Source organism: Asterias rubens, chromosome 6 (genome assembly GCF_902459465.1).
Source record: "Asterias rubens chromosome 6, eAstRub1.3, whole genome shotgun sequence".
Classification (NCBI taxonomy): domain Eukaryota; kingdom Metazoa; phylum Echinodermata; class Asteroidea; order Forcipulatida; family Asteriidae; genus Asterias; species Asterias rubens.
Genome location: NC_047067.1, coordinates 16,531,770 through 16,548,679, shown reverse-complemented (window position 1 = coordinate 16,548,679; position 16,910 = coordinate 16,531,770). Strand labels below are relative to the sequence as shown.

The 16,910-nt window shown below is 43.4% G+C and overlaps 1 protein-coding gene across 1 annotated transcript in view; it reads right to left on the bottom strand.

Annotated features, from left to right (window-relative positions):
* The window catches only part of LOC117291391 (vesicle-fusing ATPase-like), a 217,455-nt gene that overhangs the window by 82,950 nt on the left and 117,595 nt on the right, over positions 1-16,910 (bottom strand). The window contains exons 14-17 of the mRNA XM_033773044.1: positions 11,011-11,085; positions 10,131-10,221; positions 9,881-9,955; positions 5,928-6,115 (exon numbers count right to left, since the gene is read on the bottom strand). Coding sequence (XP_033628935.1) covers positions 5,928-6,115; positions 9,881-9,955; positions 10,131-10,221; positions 11,011-11,085 — 429 coding nt within the window. The remainder of the gene's footprint in view (positions 1-5,927; positions 6,116-9,880; positions 9,956-10,130; positions 10,222-11,010; positions 11,086-16,910) is intronic.

Sequence of the window (16,910 nt, the reverse complement as noted above, 5' to 3'; positions counted from 1 at the left end):
TGTTGTGCAGTTGATGACTGCACGCACATAAAATTAATTCCAATGCATTGGTGGAGGAGAGAACGTGAAGCAAAGCATTTCGATACATGGTTACAGCAAGCAAGAGCCTTTTTTCAACATGGTGTTTCGTGGTTTAATATCGAACGAAAACCGTGCATTTATTCGTCTTTTGCAAAGGAGCGGAAAATCACAGAGAGAAATAGCGGCAACGTGCAATGTATCCCGTAGTTCCGTTCAACGGATTTGTCAACGTCAACATTGTACAGCAAAGGGGAGCAAAGTCGGATCCGGGGGACGAGTTGTGAAGTTGATGGTTGCGATTACGCACGGAGAAGGAGTAATACTATGTGAACCATACGAGACAATGAACGGTCCATTTTTTGCCCAGTTTGTGAGAGACAAGTTTGAGGCTATGATTTCAAGAGCGGACAAAGGAGAAAGCCGGTTGTTTCTACAAGATGGGGACCCCAGTCAAAACTCAAGGGCTGCCCGGGACGCAATGACAGACATCGATGTAGAGCTGCTATCCATTCCCGCGAGGAGCCCGGACTTGAATCCCATTGAAAACATTTTTAAACTTGTTGGAGACAAACTGAAGAAAGACACTATCACTCATAACATAACCCGTGAAAATTATGAAGAGTTTCAAGCTCGAGTAATTGCAACCATTCGTTCCATTCCTTTGGAAATGATAGACAAAACAATATCTTCTATGAAGTCCCGGATCTCCTTGTTACTCAAGAACGGTGGCAAAAGGCTTAAGTATTGAGCACCTTATATTCACATAAAGGCAGTGGACACTTGGTAATTTCTGAACATAATTCAAGAAGTGACGTAGTTTTCGTAAAAGAAGTCATTTGCCACGCATTTTATTTCAACACCTCGTTCAGGTACACCAAGTGAGAAGACTGCTCTTTGCATTTACCAAGAGTGTTCATTGCTTTCAGTGAAGATGGTACGATAATCAATGTTTAATACTCAGCATATTAATGGGGTTGTGTTTTTTCTAATTAAAAGCGACAGTTTGATCATTGATTGTAACAATACAAAAATTGACACATCATTATTTGGTTTAAAGTGTTTCTGACAGAAGAATTGAGTTTATTTTCTCTTCAAAGTGGACGACGCTAAAATAATTCAATTTGATATAGATGCCTTGGGGATTGCATTTTTTTGTTGTGTCAGTAACAGCCAATTATGAATCAGTGTATTGATGACGATACTTCCAGGCACAGATAATTTCAGTGCAAGTATTTTGTACAAAGAAATTAATCTCATTTCCAAATGCAAGACTTAAGAAAGGCGGGGGTTGGTGGGTGGGGGCGGGGGATAGGAGGGGAGGGGGCTGAATATTATTTACCCCAAATGTATGATAGCATTACAGACCATATTATTAACATGTCTCAGTATTGTATTTCATCTTCTCAATGAAAATAAAGAGATAAGTGATACACTGAATTATCCGTTTTGTGTGACTTTGTTCTTAAGTCAAACCTTATTGCTCATACAGTGGTGCATTGTGTTATTAATAAACTTGAATACCCCCTGTATGGCGCTAAGCAACTCGTACGAGCGTCATTGTGTGAGGCGAAATTTTATTACCCTCTCTTTGGCGCTAAGCAAAAGATTTTACGACTGCCTTTCTCACACTGCATATTCATGCTCGCTGAAATGGACGTCTTGACATGACTTTGCTTTACTCGCTTTAACAAATAAAACATAACTATATTCATGGGTTGCACCTAAATTAATTATGTAAGTTGGCTTGCATCTTGTATTGTTGGGTATAAAGTCCGTAAAATAATATCAATGAAGCATGTGTAACTGCCGAAATAGCCCGTACAAAACCTGCATTGCCTTTTACTGTGAGGCGCGATGACGATTCCTGACACGAGCGCCTTGTGCCTGCGCACACAAATAATGTACCTGTCCAATGTAGTTGCTTGCGTTCATGTCTGACGGTTCACCACACGGATAACCATAGCATTTTGACTGCTAACTTACTGGCAAATGTCTGTTTTTCAACACGAAAATGCCATAACAGTTCACAAATAACACATAACCTGTTGTTATTTATTCAACCACCTCGTTCGTTTTTTTTAACACAAACTCAAACGGTTAACCCTTTATATCAAATAGAAAAGAAAATTCATTAATTTCCTTATTTACTTTACTACGGTGAACCGTGTAAACTTGATTCAAGCCTGCAATCGTTTCTTCCAGTCAACTTGATAGCAAATACAGTATTGCCCCAAATAGCGCCCTATTGTTACCTTGTCTCATGACAGCTAACCTATTGCGGGCGTATTTCGTGTCTCATACAGAGGAATAACAGCCACCTCAGACTTGAAATCAAGTATGGACGCTGAGCATCAATGTGCTTGAGTTTGTATGCGACTCCATGGTGTCATAACTAAGAGATACGCTTAACAAAGCATAGTTGAAGCTAAAATGACTCCAGGATGGTGAAAGCAGAATTTTCTTCAATCTTATTTGTATCAGCTTACTCGCCATACAATTAATATTATATAACACCCAAGCAGATCCTTGCCATTTGATTGGAGGATTGTCCGTCACGTGATAGCAAATAAAAGTACCATTGCACGCTGAGTCACTCACCGTGCTTTTTCGTTCCATCCGAAAAGTACCATTGCACGCTGGCACGCTGCCAGCGTGCAATGGTACTTTTCGGATGGAACGAAAAAGCTGAGTAAAAACATCACTGCGTGCGCGTGTCTTTGGTAACGCAGCAGGTGTTACTGCAAGAAGGCATAGTAAAATTACTAGCATTCGGCTTCTACAGTTGAAATTGTTTGTTTTGAAAGTTGTTTCTTTCAATCAAAATGACAAAGTTCTACTTGGATGTTATATAAAACAAATAATGAATGTTTTTCATTCGTGCAATGGTGCGAATATGTTCATTCGTTGAAAGCTGGAATGTTCCATTCAACTCGGCTCCGCCTCGTTGAATAGAACATTCCATCTTTCAACTCATGAACATATTCGCACCATTGCACTCATAAACATTCATTATGTGTATATTAATCGCTTATACCCATTCTTTCATTTTCCAAGTGCATTTTTTATACTACTATTTTACTTATTTCTTATTAATCCTGCCAACATAATACGGGCTTAATGGTGCAACCCCCCCCCCCCTATCAAAAGACAGATAAAATACAAAAGTTGCCTGTGTGTGTACTTATGTGTTAACACGCTGTACGGGGGGCGGGCAAATGTTTTTAATGTGAATGTGAATGGGAAGTGCACAGGGAACTGTTGTTTTAGGAAAGGGTGGCCCAAGCATTTTGGCCGGGATTGTAGCCTGTTTAAAGAAACAATTTAGATTGTACCATGTACAGTTAGCAATTATGATTTAAATGTCAGAGATGAAAAAATCTTGGTGTGACGTTTTGGACAATTAACGCTGTAAACCACCCCAACCTCGCAGCCAAAAATAGGGACAAACCTGGACTGATTTGTTGCGGTCACCGGAGGTGAACATACGGAATCTGTATATTTTACTAGTTTGGGGGTCAAACAAACTTTGGGTCGCACACAAAAAAGTTTCACTAGCCCAATTGTAACATTAATGCAAACAAAATTCAAAACGTAAAAAAAATAAAATAAAAATTGGACGATCTTACCCGCTAATTTCTGCCCTTAATAACACTTTTTCGTCAACAGCCATTTTCATAGGTTTATGACTTGAAGATCGGTTGTATAAAAAACTTATTTTGCAATAAAAATGTTCGGTCAGCAACGCACACTATGAAATAGCGCGGAGGTAGAAATACATGTACAGATATTATGTAGGCTGGTAGGGTCCTACCTAAATACTTCCTTGCCGTTATCTCGTCAACTCGCTTGGTGCCGTCAACTCGCCGTCAACTCCTCCAATTTGTTTTTAAAATCCACAAAAGAGGCATAGAACTATAATGTTTTAGCTTAAGGAGAAGTTTCATAAGTTTTAGGTAACATTTCGGTGTACAAATTTAGGTTTCTTTTCTCGTGAAAAAAAATATCTTTTAGCAGAGCAGTCGGCCGCCATCTTGCATTTTCACAGGCTTGTACAACACGACAACAGAGGGCGCTTTTCTGCATTTGGAATAGTCTTGACCTAAGTCGTCAATGATCGGTACTGCATGGTGTATTATGTGCTATGTGTAAATTGATCGGTGCCGTCTTGGGTCAAGACTAAAACTTATCCATGCCTGCCATATCTGCGTGGTTGAGAGTTGATGGCGAATTGACTGACACAAGTGAGTTGACGGCAATTAGTAAGACCGGGTGTATGCGCTGTGATTTGCGCGATCGCTGACGATACCAGACGGGATTGTGTTAGTTTCTCCATGGTTTAAACAGCGATTTTCGAGTTTTTCAAATTTAAAAATAGCGAATTTGGAAGCATAAATCGGGGAAATATCTGACATTTTTTAACTGATTTATACATTTTAGATTTTGAAAAAAAAACCACAGATTTTTGGGGTAAAAATGAGAAAAGTTGGTTTTCCGATTTAAATCGGAAAAGTTGCATCTCTGAAAGGTGCAAAATTATAAAAAAATCATAAAACATCATGTGATGACGCCATTTCACAATTCACAAGAAATTGCCAATATCTAACAATCTACCAACTTTCAATCTGATCACATCATCATTACTTCGGGAGCTATAAATGTACATCAAAAAGAGCCCCTCTAATGACATGTCACGTGACCCCTGGTGACGTCATTGATCTTCACACATATGATGCCTGCCTGACGATCAACATGTAGGCAATTCCACACTAATGGACCAAAGGGATAACTTTGTAAGATAGGGGGGGGGGGTTTGGAATTTGTAAGTCTGCCCCAAAAAAATTCTGACGATGTTGTACTTTAACCTAACAATGCTGTTTTTATTAAAAACTACTCGGGAAGTGGATAAGCTGTTGAAATTTGGTAGAAGTATTTGGCTGATGTTCTATAAACCTCATGATTACATGTGCGAATTTGATAGATGTAAGGAATTAAATTTGTAACACTCATCTAAACAAATAACTACTCTATCATAAAAGATGTAAAGCAAACCTAGCATGTAGCAAACCTAGCCTGAACATCTGACGTCACACTTCGAGGCGCGTGTTTTATGGCGGAGTGTACTACAGAGAATACTATTCCGCCCGAGCAGATTACCAAGTTACCAGACTCACTAATCCGCCCGGGCGGATTATTATTGAAATGAGGATTTCGGTTGGTATGTGTTAGCCCAGGCAGAATAGTAAGCCGCCCGGGCGGAATGGTAATCCACCTGAGTGAAATAGTATACAAATATTGAGTGGCTAAGAGTGGAATGGGAGGAATATTATCGCAAGGTCAAATTTGGACTGTTCCATTTCACGAGGCGAAGCCGAGTGAAGTGGAACAGTCCAAATTTTACTGAGCAATAATATTCCTTCCATTTCACGAATTAAAGCCACTCAATATTTGTTTTATATAACTGTCATTTGATGTATTTTAAAAGTAGAACAATATGAAAAATCACACAAATTACTGAAAACCAAAAATCATATAGCGCCGCGTAGCGGCAACAATGCACAAATCGGATCACAACCTTTTGCACAGGCGCTCCTTTGTTTTAGCAGCGGCGCGGCGGCGCTGTACTGCTCAAAAACATTGGGAACAAGGATGATCCTAACTGTTGAATGGGAAATGCTATTCCCCATGGGCGAATAGGTCTTTTTGATCGCCGGTGCGGATGGGAGTAATAGTGAATGTCACGTGAAGTAAGTGCCACCAATCAAATGACAAGGATCTGTATGTCAGTTATATAATGTTCTGTATATTCCATATTGAAGTCTATAAAAACGCGTCTGTGTGATATCCTGTCAAACATTTCATTACAATATAATGCAATTTACCAAAAACTTGAGTGTTGTACAATGTACCTTAATCATTCTGTTCATTGCAAGAGATTGAGCTGCCCTGACTAAACCTGCAATTTCTGCTCCACTGAAGTTCTTTGTTAGAGAAGCGAGCTCTATAATGTTCACATCGGGAGCAAGTTTCTTGTTCTCTCGCATTTTAGACACATAAATGTCAAAAATCTGCACTCTCCCCTCTTCACTTGGCAGACCTAGAACACAAACATCAGGTGAGTTGCAGATTAAAATTTAGTTTGACTTGTTTGAAGAATTGAATATTGATAACTTATTGAGACAAAATCTCAAAACTAATAAAACCTATACTTTGAAAGCTCTTGACATTGTTTGAAGTCATATGATTTAATCCTCAGTACGGTTGGAGTTAGATCTTGAGAGGGAAGCACACAAGAGGAAGCTCCAAAATTGAGGGTTCATAAAGAAACATCGGGGCCTGCTCCATGGTGCTGCTTACCATGATAAATCTGCACCTTTGGCCACATGTCTGTGTGTGACATGTACATATGTTGTGGCATTTAAGGGAAGGTACAATATTGGTAATTGTCGAAGACCAGTGTTCTCACTTGGTGTATCTCAACATAAGCAGAACATAACAAGCCTGTGAAAATCTAAGCTAAAGTGTTAATCGAAGTTGCGAGAAAATGATGAGAGAAAAAACAACCTTGTTGGACGAATTTGTGTGCTTTTAGATAGATTATTTTAGTGAGAAATAACCTCTTTCTCAAAATCTATGCTACTTCAGAGGTAGTCGTTTCTCACAATGTTTTAAACTATCAACAGCTCTACAATGCTTGTTACCAAGTCAGTTTTTAAGTTAAGATTTGTTTTTAAAAATTACCAAATGTGTACCTTCCCTTTAGGCTTAACATGGTAAGTTGTAGCGCCATGGGCTCTGATTGGATTTAAAGTACATGCTGTGTTGGCATGCAATTGAAAACTAAGCCACTATAAACTTAACCACTTTAAGGTTGTTTTAAAAAAAAAATTAAAAGGGTTTGATGTTTTCAGATCTTTTAAAGTTAACATTGTCCCTGCTGCCTTTAACATTCTAATTTCTCTTGGCAGAATTTGAACCAGGGATCAAAGACATTAAAGGTTGAAGAAAACTGGCAAAAAGATTGGCAAAAAGGTGGGGGATCAGCCAAGGCTTGGTAGGCACCAGGGTGTGGATCGAATGACGGCTAGGTCGGAAGTAGGAGAGGAGATGAAGCTGAATAGGCCTCATCCTCCGCCTGCAAGAATCGATTAAAACCACCATGCTGGCCATAAGACCCAGGAATCTGAGCCAGGCCAGCGTCAGTGCCGCGCCACCGTTGCTCAAAGGAAAGAAGGCCATGCAGTGACGCAAGTTCAACACCCGGTCGACCGATGGGTGGGCCAGCCCCTTAAGTAAAATGTACTTGAAACCATTGACCAGCGTCAACAATATTTTTATCGGCGGGGCCTTGAAGCGCAGAGGGTCGGCAGGCCGCGGCCCGACAAACCTAGGCTCAGTGCTGCGCATAGAGTATCATGCATAACAATGGACCATGATCATTGTCCTCTTTTCTAAAGATTGCGGCCGGCTGCAGCGTGCCGCTCACTGTGCAGTGGTATAAACAAGTTTCCTTTTCACCAATTCCCCCACAAAGGCAAGGATCGTTGCAACTACAAAGTCAACGAACAGACAGATCTGTGTACATTATTTTCTGTGGGTATGGCAGGTAGGCTACTGCCCACGGTCATTATTGAAGGAAAACCCGCCGAGCTCGACCACCACTGACCGAATGTTCTCTCCTTCCGACAACCATAAACTGTACAATGATTTGAAATGATTACCTATTTTGCTGAAGCATTATTTATTTAACTGAATGACAAATAATGAATTGTTTGAAAGAAAATCTACCTCTAAATTATAGATACATGTATCCAGCTCGAAGTTCTATTATATTTGGTCGAATCCTCCCACATCCACATTTTGCATGATGTTTTTTCAATTTGTTTTCGCTGGTGTTTCCCGTCCCAGGTTTATTCCCCATCCCAGGTTTATTTCCCCGCCCAAGGTTTATTTCCCCGCCCAAGGTTTATTTCCCGTCCCAGGTTTATTCCCCGTCCCAGGTTTATTCCCCGTCCTAGGTTTATTGTCCCCTTCCGTTTTATTTTCTCCCTTACAATTCCGCGTCCCAGCTTTATTTCCACTTCCCGTTTGTTTTTCTCGGTCCTAAAACAATTATTTCCCGTCCCGAGTTGTTTCCCCGTTTTTTTCTCTGTCCCTTAACATTTCCCCGTCCCAGGTGTTTTTTCCCGTCCTAGGTTTATTTCCCCTTCCTGTTTTTTTTTTCCCCTAAGCATTTCCCTGTCCCAGGTTTATTTCCCCGTCCCAGGTTTATTTCCCCGTCCAACATGTAGGTTAATTTCCCCCTTCCTGTTTTTTTTTCGTCCTAAGCATTTCCCTGTCCCAGGTTTGTTTCCCCATCCCAGGTTTATTCCCGCCCCAGATTTATTTCCCCGTCACAGGTTTATTTCCCCTTCCCGTTTTTTCTCAGTCCCGTAATATTTCCCCGTTCCTTCCTCGTCCCCAGTTTATTTCCCCGCGTCCCAGGTTTATTTCCCCATCCCAGGTTTATTTCCCCCATCCCGTTTTATTCTCAGTCCCGTAATATTTCCTCGTCTCTTCCCCGCCAGGTTTATTTCCTTTTACCCGTTTTTTCCCCACTAATATTTCACCATCCCTTTATATTTTCCCGTCCCATGTTTATTTCCCTGTCCCAAAGAGCAGAGTCTCAGCAATAAGTGTGGTCAATGTGGGCAGTCAGCATACAAAGCAAAAATGTCGAAGTGTTGTTATACTTTGTATCAAGTTACAACAAATGTAATATTTTGTATAAGAACCCCAGTAGAGTTACAATTGCAGCACATCTAAGGGAATTTTGTGATTTTTACCTTTGATGCCAGGAGTTGTTGGCATGGGAGCATTTTGATGTATTTTGGGTAGATAAATAGAAACAATCCGGGATGGGAAAACAAAAACTGGGAAGGGGAAATAACCCTTGGGGTGGGGTTGGGGGCCTGGGGATATTAATCGACTGAGAAAAAATGGGAAGAAGAAATAAAACCTGGGACAGGGAAATGAACATGGACGGGGAAACATTAAGGGACGGGAAAATATTAATAGACTGAGACAAAAATGGGTCGAAGAAATAAACCTGGGACCGGGAAATGAACATGGACGGGGAAACATTAAGGGACGGGAAAATATTAATAGACTGAGACAAAAATGGGTCGAAGAAATAAACCTGGGACGGGGAAATGAACATGGATGGGGAAATATTAATCAACTGAGACAAAAATGGGAAGCAGAAATAAACCTGGGACGGGGTCATTAACAAAGACGGGGAAATATTAAGGGACGGGAAAATTATTAAGGGAATGACAAAACGAGAAGAAGAAATAAACCTGGGATGGAGAAATAAACCTGGGATGGAGAAATAAACCTGGGACGAGGAAATATTAAGGGAATGAGAAAATAACAGGAAGAGGAAATAAAGCTGGGACAGGGAAATAAACATAAACGGGGAAATATTAAGGGAATAAAAAAATGGAAGGAGGAAATAAACCTGGGACGGGGAAAAAAACATGGAGGGGGAAATATTAAGGGACGGGGAAATATTAAGGGAATGAAAAAAAACGGGAAGAGGAAATAAACCTGGATCGGGGAAATAAACCTGGACGGGGAAATATTAAGGGAATTAAAAACGGGACTCAAGAGGAAATAAACCTGGGACGAGGAAATAAACCTGGGACAGGGAAATAAACATAGACAGGGAAATATTAAGGGAATAAAAAAAACACTATAAAATATTAAGGGAGATGAACAAATGTGTCAGACAACTTACTCAAACATAATAGCTAGACGATTAGACCAACTTTCATTTATGACAAATTAAAGGTGTAAATTTCAATTGAATTTGTTGTCGTACCAATTTCCATTTGGACTTCCAAACGCCCAGGTCGCAGCAATGCTTCATCAATAAGATCACGTCTATTGGTCATTCCTGCATAAAATTAAAACAAAACAACCATTTACCGATAATATAAAACAATTATGTTCATGTAACTTTGAACTTGACGCAGGAAGGTATTAAGTATACAGTGCTAATCTCAAAGGCTAAACACAAATTAACAAAAACATGTAATTGCTCTTAAAATAAAGCTTTAGTAGAAATTTACCAATTACGAGAATGTTGTTCAGCTGTTCAACTCCATCAATTTTGGCAAGCAGCTGGTTAACAACAGTATCATGGACTCCTGTACTTCCACTCTAAACAATACATATGAACAAACATACAAAGTTATTTGCAAAGGTTTGATGTCATGATAAGGCTTTTCCACTGGCAAACAGGAATTCTTTTACACTTAAGGAATTAGGGGAATGATCTATTACTTTTCCAAGCTTGAGGCTCCGAACTGAGAAAAATACATCCAATGTAGATTGTGTGAAAACAGTGTGGTCAGCTGTATTAATTTATTAGTAAAGCTTATCCCTAAGAACTACATGTACTAGCTACATGTACACTAATGACTGCCGAAAGGTCAATCTCCATGCTTAGGCAAGAAAGTAAGAGGTGTGAGTTGTTAAACACAAAAAGAATGTGTAATTCTTTGTTGCTTTTCTGTTTTCTTAAAAAGGACATTTCAATAACCAGTTTCAATTTTTATAAAGTAGTCTAGATCAATCCGACTAAACAAAATTGGTAGCGCCCTCTATTGACAAAACTTAACAACTGTGGTGTCTTTGTGCATGACCTAGGCACTGAAGACACCGCAGCAATGGAACGCAGTGCTCAACACTTGCATGCCCGAATTGGTGTTTACTTCAACTGACAACTTGCTAAAAATATTCATTTTATACATTGTATACATTGTAGGTTCGATTAAGGTCACAGATTGTTTATTGAACACCAAAACACTTTGTTGACTCCACTGTACTTTCCATTGTGCCATAAACTCTGTTAGAAGAAAATGTTACTGGCAGTAATTACAAAAATAAAAATAAAAACAAACCATAACTTTCTCAAAAGAGTCACAAACTTTAGACAAATGTATTTACCATTGTTCCACGTTGTTTACATATAGCGTCAATTTCATCAAAAATAACAATATGGAGTCCACTGTTAACACCACACTGCAAGTACAAAGAAACAAGAAAATCTTAACTACAAATGCCAAATTTTTGCTTTCCATCCAAGTTTGTATGCGATTGATGTTGTGAAGCAAATTTTACAAATTGAAGAGTGTGGTTCCAATTGTCAACAAAGCATCACAAATCTGGAAGACTGAAAACAAAAACCTTCCAATCGTGTTGTACATGTATGTATGTATGATTACAGGCTTATTATCAAATCAGTCTTTTCTCAACAACTGATCATCCCCACATATTTGAACAAAAATTAACTAAAAGGCTCTTCTGTACATAGATGCAGGGTCCTAGATTGCGGTATCTTTCAAGATTTGATTCAGAATGCTTTCAAGCACACCCCAAATGAATTCGATATCACCCTGGGAAGGAGGGAGAATGGGGGAAAATGTATGCAGACATGTGCCCCCAATAAAGATGTACCACTGAAAAGGTCTTTCATGCATATGTTACCCCGCATCTTTACAGTGGCTATGCTCTTCTCTACAGTTTTCCTAACAACCAAATTTCCTGTCTTCAACACCTCCAAAACACCACAGCTCGCATTGTGACACTGCTTAGAAAATCCTGTTCTATCACCCCCATTCTGAAATACCTTCACTTGCTCCCTGTATCTCTCAACAAATCATCTTCAAAGCACTTAACAGCAAGGCTCTCCACTATATTTCGGAAATAGTGGACTTCAAGTTTACACATTGCATGGAATCTTTGATCCAGTTCTATGCTTCTCCTCATTGAACCCAAGTCTCGACACTCATGGGGTGACAGCTCTACCACTTAATCTTAGATTTTGTCTTTGTACCACAAAATCCAAAACTCTTTTCAGACCTTATCTTATGTCACAGGTTTTCAAGGACTCATTTTGTTGTGTCTGTTTTCCTTTCGTATTGACTGCCATGACATTCTGACTCCCAGTGTTCTGTTGGAGATGGAAACCCATACAATAGGTTAAACACACATGTACATGTACATGTAGGACATAAACACAGGCACATTGCGGGGACAAGGTAACTCCCTGCTCATTTATGTATGACACAACTGTAAAATTATCCAAGCGAATCAGGCTGCCAGGAGTTCCAAGACATTGATGTTCCGATGGGCGCCAGACACCTGCTACCTAGTCTTCCCCCATGTAAGCTCCCGAGTCTTCCCCCATGTAAGCTCCCGAGTCTTCCCCCATGTAAGCTACCTAGTCTTCCCCCATGTAAGCTCCCGAGTCTTCCCCCATGTAAGCTCCCGAGTCTTCCCCCATGTAAGCTCCCGAGTCTTCCCCCATGTAAGCTACCGAGTCTTCCCCCATGTAAGCTCCCGAGTCTTCCCCCATGTAAGCTCCCGAGTCTTCCCCCATGTAAGCTCCCGAGTCTTCCCCCATGTAAGCTCCCGAGTCTTCCCCCATGTAAGCTCCCGAGTCTTCCCCCATGTAAGCTCCCGAGTCTTCCCCCATGTAAGCTACCGAGTCTTCCCCCATGTAAGCTCCCGAGTCTTCCCCCATGTAAGCTACCGAGTCTTCCCCCATGTAAGCTACCTAGTCTTCCCCCATGTAAGCTCCCGAGTCTTCCCCCATGTAAGCTACCTAGTCTTCCCCCATGTAAGCTACCTAGTCTTCCCCCATGTAAGCTCCCGAGTCTTCCCCCATGTAAGCTACCGAGTCTTCCCCCATGTAAGCTACCTAGTCTTCCCCCATGTAAGCTACCGAGTCTTCCCCCATGTAAGCTCCCGAGTCTTCCCCCATGTAAGCTACCGAGTCTTCCCCCATGTAAGCTCCCGAGTCTTCCCCCATGTAAGCTACCGAGTCTTCCCCCATGTAAGCTACCGAGTCTTCCCCCATGTAAGCTACCGAGTCTTCCCCCATGTAAGCTCCCGAGTCTTCCCCCATGTAAGCTACCTAGTCTTCCCCCATGTAAGCTACCGAGTCTTCCCCCATGTAAGCTACCTAGTCTTCCCCCATGTAAGCTACCTAGTCTTCCCCCATGTAAGCTCCCGAGTCTTCCCCCATGTAAGCTACCTAGTCTTCCCCCATGTAAGCTCCCGAGTCTTCCCCCATGTAAGCTACCTAGTCTTCCCCCATGTAAGCTCCCGAGTCTTCCCCCATGTAAGCTCCCGAGTCTTCCCCCATGTAAGCTCCCGAGTCTTCCCCCATGTAAGCTACCGAGTCTTCCCCCATGTAAGCTCCCGAGTCTTCCCCCATGTAAGCTCCCGAGTCTTCCCCCATGTAAGCTCCCGAGTCTTCCCCCATGTAAGCTCCCGAGTCTTCCCCCATGTAAGCTCCCGAGTCTTCCCCCATGTAAGCTCCCGAGTCTTCCCCCATGTAAGCTACCGAGTCTTCCCCCATGTAAGCTCCCGAGTCTTCCCCCATGTAAGCTACCGAGTCTTCCCCCATGTAAGCTACCTAGTCTTCCCCCATGTAAGCTCCCGAGTCTTCCCCCATGTAAGCTACCTAGTCTTCCCCCATGTAAGCTACCTAGTCTTCCCCCATGTAAGCTCCCGAGTCTTCCCCCATGTAAGCTACCGAGTCTTCCCCCATGTAAGCTACCTAGTCTTCCCCCATGTAAGCTACCGAGTCTTCCCCCATGTAAGCTCCCGAGTCTTCCCCCATGTAAGCTACCGAGTCTTCCCCCATGTAAGCTCCCGAGTCTTCCCCCATGTAAGCTACCGAGTCTTCCCCCATGTAAGCTACCGAGTCTTCCCCCATGTAAGCTACCGAGTCTTCCCCCATGTAAGCTCCCGAGTCTTCCCCCATGTAAGCTACCTAGTCTTCCCCCATGTAAGCTACCGAGTCTTCCCCCATGTAAGCTACCTAGTCTTCCCCCATGTAAGCTACCTAGTCTTCCCCCATGTAAGCTCCCGAGTCTTCCCCCATGTAAGCTACCTAGTCTTCCCCCATGTAAGCTACCTAGTCTTCCCCCATGTAAGCTCCCGAGTCTTCCCCCATGTAAGCTACCTAGTCTTCCCCCATGTAAGCTCCCGAGTCTTCCCCCATGTAAGCTCCCGAGTCTTCCCCCATGTAAGCTACCTAGTCTTCCCCCATGTAAGCTACCTAGTCTTCCCCCATGTAAGCTCCCGAGTCTTCCCCCATGTAAGCTACCGAGTCTTCCCCCATGTAAGCTACCTAGTCTTCCCCCATGTAAGCTACCGAGTCTTCCCCCATGTAAGCTCCCGAGTCTTCCCCCATGTAAGCTACCGAGTCTTCCCCCATGTAAGCTCCCGAGTCTTCCCCCATGTAAGCTACCGAGTCTTCCCCCATGTAAGCTACCGAGTCTTCCCCCATGTAAGCTCCCGAGTCTTCCCCCATGTAAGCTACCGAGTCTTCCCCCATGTAAGCTACCTAGTCTTCCCCCATGTAAGCTACCGAGTCTTCCCCCATGTAAGCTACCTAGTCTTCCCCCATGTAAGCTACCTAGTCTTCCCCCATGTAAGCTCCCGAGTCTTCCCCCATGTAAGCTACCTAGTCTTCCCCCATGTAAGCTACCTAGTCTTCCCCCATGTAAGCTCCCGAGTCTTCCCCCATGTAAGCTACCTAGTCTTCCCCCATGTAAGCTCCCGAGTCTTCCCCCATGTAAGCTACCTAGTCTTCCCCCATGTAAGCTACCGAGTCTTCCCCCATGTAAGCTACCTAGTCTTCCCCCATGTAAGCTACCTAGTCTTCCCCCATGTAAGCTCCCGAGTCTTCCCCCATGTAAGCTCCCGAGTCTTCCCCCATGTAAGCTCCCGAGTCTTCCCCCATGTAAGCTACCGAGTCTTCCCCCATGTAAGCTACCGAGTCTTCCCCCATGTAAGCTCCCGAGTCTTCCCCCATGTAAGCTCCCGAGTCTTCCCCCATGTAAGCTACCGAGTCTTCCCCCATGTAAGCTACCTAGTCTTCCCCCATGTAAGCTACCTAGTCTTCCCCCATGTAAGCTCCCGAGTCTTCCCCCATGTAAGCTACCTAGTCTTCCCCCATGTAAGCTCCCGAGTCTTCCCCCATGTAAGCTACCGAGTCTTCCCCCATGTAAGCTACCGAGTCTTCCCCCATGTAAGCTCCCGAGTCTTCCCCCATGTAAGCTCCCGAGTCTTCCCCCATGTAAGCTACCGAGTCTTCCCCCATGTAAGCTACCTAGTCTTCCCCCATGTAAGCTCCCGAGTCTTCCCCCATGTAAGCTACCGAGTCTTCCCCCATGTAAGCTACCTAGTCTTCCCCCATGTAAGCTCCCGAGTCTTCCCCCATGTAAGCTACCTAGTCTTCCCCCATGTAAGCTCCCGAGTCTTCCCCCATGTAAGCTACCTAGTCTTCCCCCATGTAAGCTACCTAGTCTTCCCCCATGTAAGCTCCCGAGTCTTCCCCCATGTAAGCTACCTAGTCTTCCCCCATGTAAGCTCCCGAGTCTTCCCCCATGTAAGCTACCGAGTCTTCCCCCATGTAAGCTACCTAGTCTTCCCCCATGTAAGCTCCCGAGTCTTCCCCCATGTAAGCTCCCGAGTCTTCCCCCATGTAAGCTACCGAGTCTTCCCCCATGTAAGCTCCCGAGTCTTCCCCCATGTAAGCTACCGAGTCTTCCCCCATGTAAGCTACCTAGTCTTCCCCCATGTAAGCTACCTAGTCTTCCCCCATGTAAGCTCCCGAGTCTTCCCCCATGTAAGCTCCCGAGTCTTCCCCCATGTAAGCTACCGAGTCTTCCCCCATGTAAGCTACCGAGTCTTCCCCCATGTAAGCTCCCGAGTCTTCCCCCATGTAAGCTCCCGAGTCTTCCCCCATGTAAGCTCCCGAGTCTTCCCCCATGTAAGCTACCGAGTCTTCCCCCATGTAAGCTCCCGAGTCTTCCCCCATGTAAGCTCCCGAGTCTTCCCCCATGTAAGCTACCGAGTCTTCCCCCATGTAAGCTACCGAGTCTTCCCCCATGTAAGCTACCGAGTCTTCCCCCATGTAAGCTACCGAGTCTTCCCCCATGTAAGCTACCTAGTCTTCCCCCATGTAAGCTCCCGAGTCTTCCCCCATGTAAGCTCCCGAGTCTTCCCCCATGTAAGCTACCGAGTCTTCCCCCATGTAAGCTACCGAGTCTTCCCCCATGTAAGCTCCCGAGTCTTCCCCCATGTAAGCTCCCGAGTCTTCCCCCATGTAAGCTCCCGAGTCTTCCCCCATGTAAGCTACCGAGTCTTCCCCCATGTAAGCTACCGAGTCTTCCCCCATGTAAGCTCCCGAGTCTTCCCCCATGTAAGCTACCGAGTCTTCCCCCATGTAAGCTACCTAGTCTTCCCCCATGTAAGCTACCGAGTCTTCCCCCATGTAAGCTCCCGAGTCTTCCCCCATGTAAGCTCCCGAGTCTTCCCCCATGTAAGCTCCCGAGTCTTCCCCCATGTAAGCTCCCGAATCTTTGTTTGAGGCATCTGTTTTGAGAGTTAGAGTTAGTCGAGGGAGGCGAAACTGTAACCCGGGGTTCAGATTCTGATGGGTGCACCACCACAGAATATAACTGCGAACAAGGGGATGTACAGGTACTTGTAAGGATAATATGTGAAGCTTTGGTTTGTAGAATGCCAATAGGTGAATCTGTACAGGTCTCATGTGTGAACAGCATTGTGGTATGATTTCAACCATACTGGTTAAAGACTGAGTAGTCAGACCCATTGACTTCTGAAAGGAATTCCAACTCCAAAACGGGATGCTTAGCCAAACTTTAAGATTAAAGATTAAAAACATTTATTGTCATGATAAAAACATGAAATTTGTCTTCCCTGTGTAAAGGAGACTATACAATACATACAAGAAAGGCATAGCAACAATAGAAAACAAGAATAAACTTACAACTTACAGATAATGATAAAAAGACATGGGGAGA